Below are 16,269 nucleotides of genomic sequence, written 5' to 3' on the forward strand. Positions count from 1 at the left end.
TGGACAATTCCTATTGGCTTTTGAAAGCCAATAGAATTAGACTCTTTTAAAGAGAGTCTATTCTATTGGCTTTCAAAAGCCAATAGATTCTATTGGCTTTCGAACGCCAATAGAATAGAGTCTCTTGAATAGAGTCTATTCTATTGGCTTTCAAAAGCCAATAGAATAAGAGGGAGTAGCACAGCTAAGGAAAAGGGGGGAAAAATGGCGGGGGAAAAATGGCGGACTGCGTTGTTTGGCGACCCCCGTGAAATGGTCGTTCGACCCCAAATGGGGTCGCGACCCACAGGTTGAGAACCGCTGGTTTAGATAGGGAGAAAGCAAAAGGAAAAGAGAAAGTTCCAACAATAAATACTGTATACAAAACTAAAGTTCTAAAAAATTCTAAAAAAAACTATAGAGGTGGCTTCTCCCAAATAGAATAATAATAAATCTTCTTTTCACTCTTATGATAAAACAAGCTGATTCATTCTATTTAATTAAAGTTCAAAAAATTTTCAAAAGTTTTAAAACGCGTAAACCGCCGCTTTTCGGGGGAAGGCAAAAATCCCCTCCTCCTCCTCCCTTTAGATTTGCAGCTTAACTTTAAAGGCAGGCAATTTTCTCAAGGGTCCACTTTACAGCAAAGACTAATATCCTCTCACCCAGATCGGTGGCTTGTTTCTTGAAACAGCTGTCTTCTGTCTCCGATGATCCGCTGAAGATGGCGGCAGAGCAAAGCTCTCCGCCTTTCTCTCGCCGGTTCCAGAGGTTATTTTGAGTTCGGAGAGCCAGCTACCGCCGGCTCCCTTTCCTCAAAAAGTTCACCTCTCGGTGGCCACCCCTCCAGGGTGGCATTCAGCCCTAATGGGCCCGTCAGCGAAAGAAATTCGGACCCTGGGCACGTAGAGTTCGTATCCCAAGGTCTACAACCAACGACGTCACCGGAACCACTGACTTTTTTTTCTTAATTAATGCATATATTTGTAATTTCTGCTATCACTAAATCATGTTTTGTCACTGATGGTAACAGAAACCCCTGTTGGTGGCACAAAACAACTATAAAATCTATTGAGCTAATAAAACAGCTTGGCTTTTTTAAAAGCAGCGATCAAGTTTTGATTATAAAACCTATTAAAGTTTGAGTTACCTCAGAACACAATTGAACTGGAGATTAATAACAGCATCCTACGCAGATTTTTTGTGAAGAAAACAATAGTTTAAGGAGAATTAAAGCCAGTATTATTGAAGGAATGACCACTGAGAGATGGAATGAGAGGCTAGTGAAATAGCAAACAAGAATATTACAAAGGAAGGAAAATTGGGAAAGGAAGCCAAAGAATATTAGAGCTTTAAAGCAGGGCTTTTCAACTGGTGGTACACGTATCCCCAGTGGTACATTGGCACCTGGCAGGTGGCACGTGACCATCCTAGAGTAGTGGTAGCAGGGGAGGGGAATGAGCTGAACTGGCGGTAGAACCGCACAAGCCTGAGCGAGAGACGGCTGGTGTTGCAGGGCTGTCAGGGCTCAGCGGAAGCGCCAGGATCAGCACCACTTTCCAGCTGATCGGTGCTTCCTCGGTGCTGTCAGGACTCAGCAGAAGTGCCAGGATCAGCCCGCTTTCCAGCTGATCGGGGCTTCAGGGCTCAGCGGAAGCGCCCGGATCAGCGCCAGGCTCCAGAAGAAGCGCCGATCAGCTGGAGCCCTGCCCCTACTCTGCAGAGGGCAGATCCCTATCATCTCTATCACTCAAACACTAGTCAACTCTATTTTACAGAGAACCACATCCAGAGAGGGCGACTAGCTTCTATGATGGTTGAGGATGGAGATGGAGATGGTAGCACCATTAGCCAGTCTGTTGCCATGGCCATTGCGGGTTCTCCTTTGCCTTATTCTCATCGGTCTATGGTCTTCCAAATGCCAACAGTGGTAAGTGTCCATTGATTGGAAATGGGAACATACAGTAGAACAGAATCCAGGTTTAAAAGGGTGGGGAATTCCTACACATCACACTCTGGGTTTGAAGCTTCACAATTTCCAGCTTTGAGGAAATTCTCTCTCAGAGATGAGACCGTGTATATCTTGGATCTGTATCTCTCCCAGGGCCTTTAATCCAGCCACATAGGGACTCTTCTTATATCCACAGGTCTCAGGAGAAAATCCAGCAGATGGATAGGAACATGCCCTCTTAGTAGCCCTCTCACAATCACAATCACAAAGTGCCCATGCTGAATATTGTGGGACATCCCAAAATAAAAGGCTGTCAAATGGCAAGCTGTGGAGTGGCCACTTCGAATACATCTACTGTGCATATTACCTTCGATTAAAACAGTATCTTGAGCAAACTTGAACCAAGCTTGATAAAAGCATTATAAGCCCCCCACCCACAAAGACAGTACAGGTCATTTATTCTGGATGGCATCTAAAAACTGTAGAAGAAATACAAAGCTGCCACGTAGCACGTTAGTTCAAGCAAGTTAGTCTATTCTTTTTAGTTGTGACTGGCAGTGTGTTTCAGGTTCCAGCCAGTTTTCTGTTCTAACTGGAGATGCCAGGAATTGAACTGGAGCCATCTTCATGTAAAGCACCTGCTTGACCACCAAGTTATAACCCTTGCCTGCAGATACAACTCTTTTCCCCCTCCTTTGGATGATAACACTTCTTCCAATTAGAGTAGACTAACTCAAAGAACTCCTATCATGCCCAGTGTAAAACCTATTTAGAGTTTGTTTATGAACTGTTCTGCATGACTGTTGTTTGTCTGCAGCCTGCCCGCCAGTACAGCATGTTGTCTGCTGAGGCAAGTCGTAATCTGCTGGTGTGTCTTCTCTGGGTACTGAAGAATGCTGATGATGCTGTGCTACATCATTGGCTGGTTGACCTCTCTGCTTTCCATGTGAACCGTCTACTTGACTTACTCTACCTCTGTGTCTCCTGCTTTGAATACAAGGTTAGAAGAATCTGAAATTATGATATTTTGATTCTCTTCCTCTCCTTTAAAGATTGAGATAAAAACAAGAATTCTTTGGCTCAAATACTATTTTCTTAGAAGTTGGTATGAAAGCCAAAAATATAATTCACATGCATTTTTGTCACAAGCTCCTAACCTGAGTATAAGAAATCTTTGTCTAAAAGCAACATGATGCTTAGGAAAAGCTGAAAAGTATAATAATGTATTGAATTTTTAAGCAAAACATTACTATAATTTAACTTGTGAAGTAGTTGAATGAATATCAAAATAATTAATTCACCTAAGTCAGATAGCAGGATAGCAAAACTGAATTAAAAAAGATAATTATTCTTGTGCTATGCTTTAGTAAAGTCTCAGCAGAACAGGTTGTTTAGGGACAGGAAAAACTAACGTTGTATCTTCCCAAAGTCAGGACATTTCGTTTTAGAATCTTCTGTGTGGAAACTGGATGGGAAGACAAATGCAGGAAAAAATAGACCCAGTGACTTAAAAATACTATAATTTAGCCCTCATCTTATTAGCATAACCATAAAATATTGAGAGATCTCTTGATTTTTTTAAAAAAATAGATTGTTAATGGCAGTGAGTAGAAATGGGAAGGGAATGTGGAGTTATTGATGGGATTTTGAAATGAGCTTAGTGAAGCTGAGATGTGACAACTTTCTAGAGTTTCTTTGGTGGAGTCAACAAATCATGATGCTCACTGCTGAACTCCTTCTGAATAAGCCTTTGATTACTTTGTTCTATGGGAAACTGTTTTTCCTATTTCTGAAGAACTGTGGGCAATTGATTGGCAGATCTTGTTCTTGAAGTCAAGTATCTCCTTTTTTAATGAGGACTGGTGCCATCCCATAGGGCAAAAAGGCCTTTGAACGCATCAATAGCCTGACCTTCAAAAAATCTCTGGACATGAAGGCGCGACTGGAGGAAGCCATCTTAGGCACTATTGGGGCACGTCAAGAAATGGTTCGACGCAGCCGAGGTGAGACTAGTCAAAGAGCATGGAACAATGGAAGGCACCAGCACAAGTTTGCTTCCCCAGTTCCCTCTCCCCACAAGCTGGACCAGCATTTCTAGGCCATATTTACTGCAAATTTAGTCAGTGGTAGTAAAATTTTTGATGAAAATAAACATATTGGATTTGATTTTCTTTAGTTTTCAGATCGGTTCAAATGGAAAGAATTAAGAAAGAAACTTCTATGGAAATGGATGCATAATAAAAGACATCCTGATTTTTCAGTATTGCACCATGATAAAATCCGATTTGTAGTAAGGAAGTTCTGTTTGAAGTAAAATCAAGAACCCAGATGGGTCTCCCATCCTGTTGCAGAGAGGAAGAAGCTGGTCATTTAAGCACTTTCCCCTCAAAACACATTTTGTATTTATGCAGTGGTGAAAGCCAGACTCTTTCCCCCTTTTCTCAGCAGAGCGCAATCCTTTTGGAAACCAAGAAAATGTTCGCTGGAGGAAGAATATTGCTCACTGGAGACAGAATTCGGACAAGGTGGACAAGTGCGTTTGTGGGCAGTTCTGGCATATCTGCACATTGATTGGAAATATGCGGAAGAGGCCTTCAGCCTGCAGTGGATAGACAATGGCTAGAATGTTGTTGTTGATGATGATGATGATGATCTGCACATTATGCTCCTGAGTAGTCAGTGTGATACACATTGAGTGGCCACATGTACTTTGGAAAAGCTGGGGGTTTTTTCTCCTTTTCATTTATTAGTTACATGTACACATTTCTTCCAAAAAGAAAAAAAAAATTATTTGATGATTGCATGTTAGTTTTCAAAGCCACTTCATTGGGCTTTTCTTATTCTAGCAGCTGTATAAGTGAAAGCCTCTGGAAGTAACACAAAAAAATTAAATAATGCACTTCTCAAGTCAGTTCAGAAATTGGGAGATAGGGATCCTAGTCTTAGCTTCAGCTCTTTCTGTGAGAGGTTTCCTTCAGACCCAAACGGCAGTAATGCAGCCTTTACTTCTTGAACTCTTCCCTTGTACTCCAAATTTTACCTTTCCCAAAATGAATTAATTCATAGTACAATAATACTATAAATTGGTTCAGTAGTACAATAGTAACCTTTCACTGCACCTAAATGTGTAAATCATAAGAAAAGCCGTGCTGGACCAGGCCATGGGCCTATTGAGTCCAGCATTCTGTATCATAAGCTACCTGATATCATTCTGTATTATCCAGCATTCCATACACTACCATCAGATAGATGCATTTGGGAAGTTTCCAGCCAAGACTGGAAAACTATGGTCCTATTCTACAGTCACACATACAAGTCATGTCCCAGCAAACAGTATTCAAGGTTTTTTTTTACTTCTGCTTCTCTGTCCATGGCCTTCCATTAACTCAACAGCCTAATTTTATTGCCATTTGGTCATTTTTCTTGGGGAAGGATAAGCCAACAGTTTTGGGGCAGCCAGTTACTTTCACAGGACATGTCTTGTGGGAGACTCCCTTTTAGAAAAGATCATTCTGCCCTTTGGCTCTGAAGGCAAATGGGGTGGCTCAGTGATCAGAAAACAACTAAATAACTTTGCAAACTTGGGACATTTTGCATGACTAGATATTAATCTAATGTTCACTTTCTTTATCACTTGCATAGATCAAAGGAAGAGATAGAACATGATGCTTTGGTAGATGGAAACCTGGCTACAGAGGCCAACATGGTGGTCCTGGATACCCTGGAAATTATTGTGCAAGTAAGATCTAGCCTTGCTATTACTCATTATGATAAAGCTTGAGTTTCAGTAAATCTGTCTTGTCCTCTACATGTGAGGGTTTCCACTATCTCTGTTGTGGAGCATTCAGAACTGGTCTTAAAGAGAAAGGATTCTGCTTCCCAAAATGTATCTGATGAGTTTAGCTCATGAAAATGGGATAGGTCAGAGAGAGAGTCAGGCAGAGTTTCCCAAAATATGTGGATAACATAAACCAAAACACACTACATTTATTACAATTCCTATGTCTATAATAACTTGGTTATTCCTAGTCATGATGGTTCTCAGAACCACATTGTTGAGCAAAATCAAATTAATATGCTGGGTAAGGCCTGAAAATAAAGGATGAATGGGTGACATGTAGAAACCAAGTTGGGCCATAGACCTTAAGAAGCAAAACATATCTATGACATAGAGGAGCTTCTCTAGGTTTTACTAGTGACAGTAACTGAAGTACTAGTACTTACTTAAGACAGCAATCTGTCTTAAATGAAAAACCAGATCCAGTAGTACTAAATAGGTTCTTCCAAGCCCTCATATTACTAGCCACACTGAAGTCTCTGTTAGTGTCTTTGCCTGCAAGCTGAGTTTGTATCTTGATGTAAAAATCCTAGACATAAACAGTATAAAGGGATCCCTCAATTTAGAAGGGATTTAATTGGTCTGCATTGCATTTCAAGGAAATTCTGTATCAAAGGAAATATAGTGCAACTCAAACATTGTGCCAAGTAGTTTTATTTATCATCTACTTCACATAAGGAATCTGCTGACAATAAGGTAGGAAATAGCTTTATTTTAAATTTAAGAAATATTATATTTCTTGTGATAAAATGTTTCCTTGGAACACATTGGGAATCTCATTTACTTATGCAGCTGTCATTTTTGTTCTTTGTTCTACTCCTACATTGTAATAAGTATGTGTAACAGCATGAAATCCTCCTTCTTTGCTTCTATATAGCTTTCTTCATTCTGCAGTGCTATCTAATGAATTCATTTTTTTTCTTCCTTCCCCTCCCTTGCAGACAGTGTCTGAAACCAAGGAGAGTGTCCTGGGTGGGGTGCTGAGGGTGCTTCTTCACAGCATGGGCTGTACACCTAGTGCTGCCTTCTTGCAACACTGCTTTGCCACCCAGAGAGCACTAGTGAGCAAGGTGAGTCTGCTTGGTAAGGAAAGTGTTGCCGAAATTCAGTTAGAATAGAATAATAGCTTCACTGTCACTTTAAATGTACACTAATCAGCATATATTAAAATGAGATTTCGTAGCCACCTCCAATATACACTTCATAAACATGACAAAGAAATAAATAAAATAAAATAAATTATGCATATACCCACATACACACAGTTATATGGCCCAGAGAAACAACACAGTCTAGTTTGGATGTATATGGCGAGAAAAACGAGTCTTGTGAGCTTACCAGATGAATGACATAGGGAATGAAGCTGTCACAGAATCTGGTAGTCTTGCTAGAAATACTTTGAAACCTCCTCCCAGAGGGGAGCAACAGAAACAGACCATGAAGTGGGTGTGTGGGGTCTCTAACAATGCTTTGAGCTCTAAGTACGTAGCATTATAAGCAGTGTCCTGAATAATGGGAAGCGGGCTTCCTATAATCTCAGCTGTCCTCACCACTCTCTGTATGGACCTTCTATCTGAGGCACTGCTACCACCAAACCAAACAGTGATGCAGTTTGTTAAGACACTCTCAATCGTGCCTCTATAAAAAGTGGCCAGGACAGAAGGACAAAGATGTCCTTTCTTCCAGTCAATCTGCAACTTTTGCACAGATCATGATCTGCTAGGGCAGGGCTTTTCAACCAGTGGTACGGGTACCACCTGTGGTATACTGGCACCTTGCAGGTGGTACACGACCATCCTAGAAAAGTGGTAGTGGGGGAGGGGAATGAGCTGAACCGATGGCAGCACTGCACAAGCCTGAGCGAGAGATGGCTGGAGCTGCAGGGCTGCCAGGGCTCAGCGGAAGCGCCAGGATCAGTGCCGCTTTCCAGCTGATCGGCGCTTCTTCGGGGCTGTCAGTGGAAGTGTCAGAATCAGTGCCAGGCTCCATCTGGAGCTCGGCGCTGATCCTGGTGCTTCTGCTGAGCCCAGAAGAAGCGCCGATCAGCTGGAATGTTGCAGCATCTCCAGGGTCTTGTGATTTATATTCAGATGCTTGGCAACTGATTCATATTTATGACGGTCAGTGTCCCAGGGTCATGTGAAGTGACCAAAACCTGCTGCAACCACCCAGCAGACGGGGGAAATAAAAACCAAATACCCCCCACCCCACCTCCGCTGCCAATCCTCAACAGAAATGCTCACAACAATGAAAACGTCGGACAGGAGGAAGAGCACTGCCGGGGGGAAGGCAGGTGTCTTGCTCGGCTGTGGCTTGGGGGGCACTTTTTTCAGTGCCATTGTAACTTCTAAGAGTCACTAAGTGAACTGTTGTAAGTCGAGGACTACCTGTACTTTATCACTTTTTTCATTTTTTTGGGTCATCAAGTTTTTGACACCTTGCTAGGCGACTGGTGGTACTCGGATGTTGCCATATCCTAAAAGTGGNAAAAAAAGAGGAAAAAATGGGAAAGTATAGGTAATCCTCGACTTACAACAATTTGCTTAGTGACTGAAGTTACAACAGCACTGAAAAAGCGAATTATGATCATTTTTCACATTCGGATGCTTGACAACTGATTCATACTTATGACGTTCACAGTGTCCCAGGGTCATGTGATCAATGGCCAGGGGGCGTGGCCAGCTGATCACTCAGGTTGCAGAGTGCCTGTGGGGAGAAATCTGTGGATCTCTGGGATGGGACTGGAGTGGGTGCCTGCCTTCCTTCCCTCTGATTCGCGCTTCTGCTAAATTAGCAAGCAGCATGTTTTCTAGCATTGTTCCTTCCTTCCTTCCCTCTCTCATTGTCCCTTACTTCCCTCCTTCTTCGTCCCTTCCTTCCTCCCCCCCTCCATGTCCAGGAAGGGACAAGGAGAGGGGGATAGGCTGCCAGCGTGGCTGGGGGCTTTGCTGCCGGCAAACCTGCCGGTTCATAGGCAGAGACAGAGGAGAGCTCCGCCCAGCTCACTTGCTCAGCTTCGCCAGAAGACATGCCGCTTGCTAAGTTAGGAGAAGCTCCAGGATCAGCACCGGGCTACAGCTGATTCGCGCTTCCTCTAAATTAGCAAGCGGCATGTTTTCTAGCATTGTTCCTTCCTTCCTTCCCTCTCTCTTCGTCCCTTCCTTCCTCCCCCCCTCCGTGACCAGGAAGGGACAAGGGGAGGGGGATAGGCTGCCAGCGTGGCTGGGGGCTTTGCTGCTGGCAAAGCTGCCGGTGCACAGGCAGAGACAGAGGAGAGCTCCGCCCAGCTCACTTGCTCAGCTTTGCCAGAAGACATGCCGCTTGCTAAGTTAGCAGAAGCTCCAGGATCAGTGCCGGGCTACAGCTGATTCGTGCTTCTGCTAAATTAGCAAGCAGCGTGTTTTCTAGCAAAGCTCGAACAAGCTGATTTGCGCTTCTGGGCTGCTCTGCAGAAGCGCGGATCAGCTGTAGAGGCTCGCCCCGATCCTGGACAAGAGGGAAGGAAGGAAGGATGAAAGGGACAAGGGGAAAGAGGGAGGGAAGGAGGGACAAAGAGGGAGGCGAAGGGAAGGAAGGGAGGGACAATGGGAGAGGGAGGGAAGGAGGAAGAGACCAAGAGGGAGGTAAGGAAAGGAAGTTCCAGCCAGCAAAGGCTTGGCAGCCCGGCTGCCGAGGAACAGAAGAGCGCAAAGCCAAGGAGAAGGTGGCGGTTTCCTCCCAAAGGGGGCTCCTTTTCTGCACCCCTTCCCTGGGTTTGTGGGGAATTTCTCGTCACCAACGCTGACAGGTGCTCCTTTGAGCCCGCCGTGAGCTTCCTCGCCCCTTTGCTTCTCACCCCCCCGCTTTCGTGAGGATTGTGGCGCCCTTGGGAAGCCGATCGTGCTTTGAAGCTTAGGAGAGGAGGAGGAGTCCCTTCCTCCTTCCCTCCCTCTCTCCCTGTCAAGCCCCAGCAGGCTCGACATGAACAGGCGGAGGAGGAGTCGAGGACGGGCAGGGTGGCAAAGGAGACCGGCTGACAAGGGCAAGTTCAGGGGTCGCCAGCTGACGGGCGCAGGAGTTGGGTGCTGCAGCAGCCTCCCCTTCGCTGACCTGCGTGCAGGAGAAGAAGTCAATCCGGTTGCTGCACAATGAGTCTCTGGGGAGGGCAGGGCCTTGCTCTGCGCCTGCGCTCTTCATGCGCCCCCTGCAGGGCACATTTGGTAGAGTTCGTGCAGACTGCCGCCAAACAGCATATTTTCCACAAACAAGTGAGGTGGAGCAGAGGGGGGGAGGGAGAGAAGGCGGTTGACAAGCCCTGCCTAAGACCATCGGAAATATGTGTTTTCAGATGGTCTTAGGCGACCCCTGTGAAAGGCTCGTGCGACCCCAAAAAGGGTCGCGACCCACAGGTTGAGAACCGCTGTTCTAGAATAACATTTCCCACCTTAGCCATTTTAAGATGTATAGGCTTCAGGTCTTCAATTCTGGGAGTTGAAGTTCACACATCTCAAAATAGCTAAGATTGGGAAACACTGCTCTAGAGATTTGTATAACTTCTACCCTGATTTATGTTCAAAAAGTCCCTGAAAACCTGTTTGTTGCCTCAAGCCTTGAATCCTTATAGGATTTCATTTATTTAAAGGATTATCTTTTCAGATATGTTAGTTGGAGTTTCTTATTATTTTATTATTTTTATTATGTTTTAATGCTGTATGTTGCCCAGAGTCTTATTGAATTGGTGGTCTTCCATATCTGTTAAATAACAAATTAGAAAAACATTTTTTGTCATTGTCAAATCAGATAACTTGAATCCCATTCTTACAGTTCCCTGAAATGCTTTTTGAGGAAGACACTGAACTGTGTGCTGATCTGTGCCTGCGTCTCCTACGCCACTGTAGTAGCAGAGAAGCCATCATTCGCACCCATGCAAGCACTTCACTTTACCTTCTCATGAGACAGAACTTTGAGATTGGCAATGTAAGTGCTAGTGTAAAAAGGGGTGTGTGGGGGAGATTTAAGGGGTAGGTCAGTTCCCCCATGGAAGGGAGAAATATATATATAAAACATATATGGTAACCCAAAGCCTTATAGAAACTGAAAATGTCACCTTTTCAAAATGCAATGAGCCATCTTCATTTCCATTGTGCTTGTTTGCAAAGCGCTTAGCACTTTTGGGCATTTGCCCTAGAGGTTTTTTGCTTTGTGTTGGTCAGCTGAAGGAGCTAATATGATGAAGAAAACAGGGATTTTCTTTTCTATGTATGTCTGAAATTTTGTTAACACTAAAGAGAAATACCTTTCTAGCACCCTTTTTGAAACTTTCTTGTAAAGAACTTTGCCCGAGTGAAGATGCAGGTCACCATGTCCCTCTCCTCACTTGTGGGAACATCTCAGAACTTCAATGAGGAGCACTTGAGGCGCTCACTGAAAACCATCCTTACCTATGCTGAAGAAGACCCAGAATTGCGAGAGACAACTTTTGCTGAGCAGGTATTTCATGCAGTCCCGTAAATTGCCAGCAAAAGATTTGGGGCAAGACTTGGGCCTTGCCTTGGTTTGCCCTTACCCAGCTAGAAATGTTAGCTTTTTCTTTAAGACTCAAAGAACTTAAACATTGCATTTGCCTTCTTTCTTTCTTTCTTTCTTTCTTTCTTTCTTTCTTTCTTTCTTTCTTTCTTTCTTTCTTTCTTTCTTTCTTATTTTTTATAAATATCTCAAGGCAGCAGATATAACTAATGCCCCTTTCTCCTCCTATTTTCCCCACAACAACAATCCTGTGGGGTGAGTTGGGCTGTGAGAGAGTGAGTGGCCCAAAGTCACCCTGCCGACATTCATGGGGCCTGCTGCTGCCACCGTTGCCCCATGGCTCACTGTGGCTGGAGTTGGCTAGTCAGCAGGGGGTGCCACCTGAGCCAGGGCTTCTCATGCTTTGAGGTTGCCAAAACTCCCCCATTCTTCTCGGTCCAGCTTGCCTGCTATCGGTTCTTCCTCCAGCTCCTCCAGCTTTACATAGACATTTGTAACTAAATAAATTGTCAGACATACCCCAATCTGATCCCTTAGGAAAGAAAGACCCTTGAGCCCATTTGATTGAAGCAAAAGGTTCTTTTACTAAGAAGATGATGGCTGCAGTAAAGTCAGGCGAGCTCTGGGTTTCCCGTGCTCAAAAGATACAGAAAGGTTTTCTCTCATCCCAGCCCTTTCCTCCGTAACCAGTCCATCTTCAGCCAGTTGGAACTTGCCGAAGTGTTTTGAGTATGCTGAGAGGTTTTGGGGTAATCCACGTTCTTTCTCAGGATGCCTGGCCTTGGATGCTGGTACAAACTGGTTGCAAGCTTCTCTAGTCCTTATCACCTGTCATTCCCCCCTCCCTATTTCCCATCACGTACGCACACTTTACTGCCATCTATCCTTCTCTCCTCCCCACTTCTAGTCTTTCATGGCAGGATGCCTATGAGGCACCAAGCCAAGCCTGGCAGACCTGACAGTAGCTTTAAGTGAAGGAAGCCCAAAGACAGTACTTGGGAAAAATTATGTGAAGGAAAGATAGCTACTGAAATGTTAGTTTTAATGAGGAAATAGAGAACGAGACTGTGAGCAAAGAGGAAGGCAGTATTTAGTGGGCACATCTAATATAGATAAAATACAGATAGGAAAGGTGATCTGAGGAGAAATTGAAGGAAGGAATAGGTACCTGAACAAAATCCTCACAATTACAGCAATTTATAAAAATTGTTCATATAAATAAAAGGTTTTCTTCAAGACTACGTAATGGCCAATTTTTTTGATTGGTGTACAGAGTAGTAATATGTTTGCCAAAAGGAAGAGCTTGACTTAAAAATCATTTAGTACTATTACAATGGAGATAAGTGTTTCTGTTTATTCCAGACATGAAATAAAAACATTTTGCATGATAACAGTAAGATTTCCGTGACTAAATAAATAAAAAAAAATGGTTACCTTGCAGGCATCTTCAAGCTAATATCTATCATGTTTACATGGATTTTTACAAATAGTTTTTCATTATCGCTCATATAGAAATTGCTTTCTCCTTTTCCTGTTCAGGTACAAGATCTTGTCTTTAACCTGCACATGATCCTGACAGATACAGTAAAGATGAAAGAGCATCAGGAGGATCCAGAGATGCTTATAGACCTTATGTATAGGTAAGGTCGCTGTCAGTGCCTCAGTAGTGGAAGCAATAGGAATACTCCAGAATAGTTTATTTTCACAGCCTTAATTCTTTGCTGGATATTTCCCAGAGAGTCAAGAAAAAGGAAGCAGTTCCAGATGCAGCTATCCTGATTTCTTTGTCTTATTTCATAGTCCTTTTAGGGAATATTCAGAAATGACATTTGGCATTAAGTTCATTAGTTGGATATTGGCGGCCACTATGAGCTTTCACCAAAAATAGCTTACTTAGTAAAAAATAAAAGAAATGTTGCTCAGTACTGGTTTTATTGAGATCAGCCTCTGTCAAAGCCAATAAAGGGTAATTATAGAAAGGAAGAGGGAGGCTTGGGTTTTCATAACTACTGTAAAGGCATCAGACATTTTGAGCCTGGAAAAAAAGGAGTGCACAGCTGTTAAGGAATATCAAAGGAGAAAATAATTAGAAGGAGTTGGACATATCTTTTCTCATTTTCATCCTACATGAATTACTAGGCTGCAACTCCACTTAGAGGTTTGGGGCTAGAGCTCCCATTGTTTCTGCTGATGGGGAATTACAACCGAAGACGGGCAAACAGTTGGGAAAAACTGTTAACCAATATAAGCAGAAAGGCACTTGTCTTCCATTTAAAACACTGAATGTGTCTGCTTTTAAAAGGTAGAAAAGGTACAAAATGAAACTAAGAAACATAGCAATGTCATTAGAGATCACCCTGTAGATATTCATCACAAAAACTCCACCTTACATACTGTAAGAGGGGGAGAAAGGCGTAGTAGACATGCAGAAAAGACTTTTGTCCCTGACCATAATTTGCTTCTCAGGATAGCCAAAGGATACCAGGCGTCACCTGATCTGAGGCTGACATGGCTGCAGAACATGGCGGCAAAGCATTCCGAACGTGGAAACCATGCAGAGGCAGCACAGTGTTTGGTGCATTCTGCTGCACTGGTAGCTGAATATCTGAGTATGTTGGAAGACTGCCGCTATTTACCAGTGGGTTGTGTCACTTTCCAGGTAAGAGAAGAAGGCAAGAGCACAGCATTTGCTGTAAAAGGGCTGAACCACTATGTCAGAGTAGTGCAACACCTCTACCCATTTACTCTGTACTTTTATATATGCTGTTGAAAGAAAACATTTTAGGTCCTTCCAAGTTTTCTCAAGAGAACCAGAAACCAGAACCAAGCTCACTTTCCAGGTTTTCTCAATAGAAACAGAAACAGAGACCTAATAAAGTCTCTGTGTTTCAAGGAAGTTGTAGCTCAGAGGACTTTAATCTGATTCCCTAAAGATGTTTTGGAATTCAGTTTATGAGCCAAGGTCAGTGGCTAAGAATTATGGGAGTTTCAGCCAAGATATCTTGAGAAGACCAAGTTGCCCACCTCAATTCTAGATTGAGTTATTCCTCTCCATCTGAGTGGTTTTGGGAGAACGAGACAGTAAAAGAAGAGAATACAAAATAACAGAGTTGGAAGGGACCATACCATTCCAGAGAAACAGCTGTCCAATCTCTTCTTTAAAATGTTCAGTGATGGTGTCAGATCCCCAAATACTTATTGTTTTCCTTGGATATGTGCTCTTGTTTCGGGGCCTGCCATTCTGTTGGGGGGAGGGGGGAATTTGCTTTCACTTGGGATAGCTTTCGCTTTCTACCTTTCCTCTCCCGCCTCTATCCATTTGAGAAAGGAATGTGTCTCCCTTATCAGGGAGACGGTTACAGAGAAACGAAACTGGAGAAGACCTTGAGATGTGCGCCAACTGTGCCAGTTACTTGCACATCGTGCCACCTGTGGATTGGCTGGATTTCAAATGGACATTACAACTCTGGTGGGAGGAGGAATACTGCTGGTTTAACTATACCGTTTTAGCGGGATTTTCCCCAGAGCTCGCCTTGACTTCCCTACTGTCACTAACCCCTAATAAAAGTTTCCTTTTGAGACAATGCCTGTTTCAAGAGTTCTGCTTTCTTGGATGGTTAGCTGAGCTCCTTACAGATGAAGCACACACAAATTCTGGAGGCTAGCAGTTCCAGTGATTAATTGTTCTCACTGTCAGGAAATTTTGCCATAGTTCTAGGTTGCTTCTCTTCTGGATAGTTTTTCATCTATTGCTTCTTGTCCTTCTCTCAGGTGTTTTGTAGAATAGATTGACTCCCCTCTTCTCTGTGACAGCCCCTCAGATATTGGAAGACTGCTATCATGTTATTCCTTGTCTTTCTCTTCATTAGACTAGACATGTCCAGTTCCTACAATTGTTCCTCATACAGTTTGTTTTAGCCTCCAGCACCCTAATCATCTTTGTTGCTCTTCTGTGCACTCTTTCTAAAGTTTCAACATCTTTTTTTGTATCATGTTGACCAAAATTGGACGTAGTATTCCAAGTTCTGTTTCTCTCTGACTCAGTCACTCAATAATTTATCTCTATTTCCAAGAACATATCTTTCAATGTGCTAGAAGAGTCTGCTGTTTCAGATGACATCTTGTCCCCAGATGAAGAGGGCATCTGCTCTGGAAAATACTTCACAGAACAGGGACTGGTAGGCTTGCTTGAGCAAGCAGCTTCTTCATTTACTTTGGTAAGAACTTCAAATGTGGCATGACTGGGGCTTGCATGAATAATGCACTTATTTCCAACATACAAAAGCAATCTATATTGCCTTGATGATACCTGGCTGATTTGCTAGTGGGAGAATAGATAAGGAAACAGCTTGGCTTCTTACACACTGGGGGAAAAATCATGTCATGGTTTCAGATGTTCAAATTGAGCCATTTTGATTGCTAATCATTTAGAATGATGTCTGAAGGAGTTCAAATGGCCAGAGAATGGCATACTTTCTGCCCTTCCATATAAGCAGTTCTTGTATATATTAGCATAACACATACAAAGCACTCATCACGTAAACCTGAACCATACCAGATCAGGGATAGAACCCAGGAGCGATCAATATTATAGACAGCATGTAGCAGAACATTGTGGTTAGAGCTGTTTTCCTAGGAAAAGACTCCTGGCATCTGAGCTCATCAAAAGGCTGACATGTTTTCCTGCTAGTTGTTGATTTCAGTTCTTGAAGGGTCTATGATAGCCCTAGATTCCTATACAAGAGAGTCTCTAGGATGGACTTCCGGACCGCTCCTAAGGATGGACTTCCGGACCGCCCCCCCCCCCCGCCGCAGGGAGACGGAACCGCCTAGATGGTTCCGTCCCAGGCGACTGATGGACCCTGAAAGGTTCCTGACGGAGCTTGGGCCATATCCGGAGGATCTGGTCCACGACTCGGCGGAAAACCAGGCGGCGGCTTGGGAGACAACTGCCGCCGCTGCATTGGACCGAGTCGTGCCTTTGCGGCCTCTGACC

General features: G+C 43.6%; 1 protein-coding gene across 1 annotated transcript in view; it reads left to right on the forward strand.

Moving 5' to 3' along the window:
• The window catches only part of LOC107293279 (dedicator of cytokinesis protein 7), a 113,979-nt gene that overhangs the window by 70,312 nt on the left and 27,398 nt on the right, over positions 1-16,269 (forward strand). The window contains exons 27-38 of the mRNA XM_029285356.1: positions 1,758-1,909; positions 2,748-2,930; positions 3,807-3,933; positions 4,379-4,463; positions 5,573-5,669; positions 6,160-6,169; positions 6,714-6,838; positions 10,572-10,724; positions 11,079-11,237; positions 12,813-12,913; positions 13,740-13,932; positions 15,347-15,490. Coding sequence (XP_029141189.1) covers positions 1,758-1,909; positions 2,748-2,930; positions 3,807-3,933; positions 4,379-4,463; positions 5,573-5,669; positions 6,160-6,169; positions 6,714-6,838; positions 10,572-10,724; positions 11,079-11,237; positions 12,813-12,913; positions 13,740-13,932; positions 15,347-15,490 — 1,529 coding nt within the window. The remainder of the gene's footprint in view (positions 1-1,757; positions 1,910-2,747; positions 2,931-3,806; positions 3,934-4,378; positions 4,464-5,572; positions 5,670-6,159; positions 6,170-6,713; positions 6,839-10,571; positions 10,725-11,078; positions 11,238-12,812; positions 12,914-13,739; positions 13,933-15,346; positions 15,491-16,269) is intronic.

This window comes from Protobothrops mucrosquamatus, unplaced genomic scaffold (genome assembly GCF_001527695.2).
Source record: "Protobothrops mucrosquamatus isolate PMUCROS unplaced genomic scaffold, P.Mucros_1.0 scaffold1563, whole genome shotgun sequence".
In the NCBI taxonomy this organism is placed as follows: domain Eukaryota; kingdom Metazoa; phylum Chordata; class Lepidosauria; order Squamata; family Viperidae; genus Protobothrops; species Protobothrops mucrosquamatus.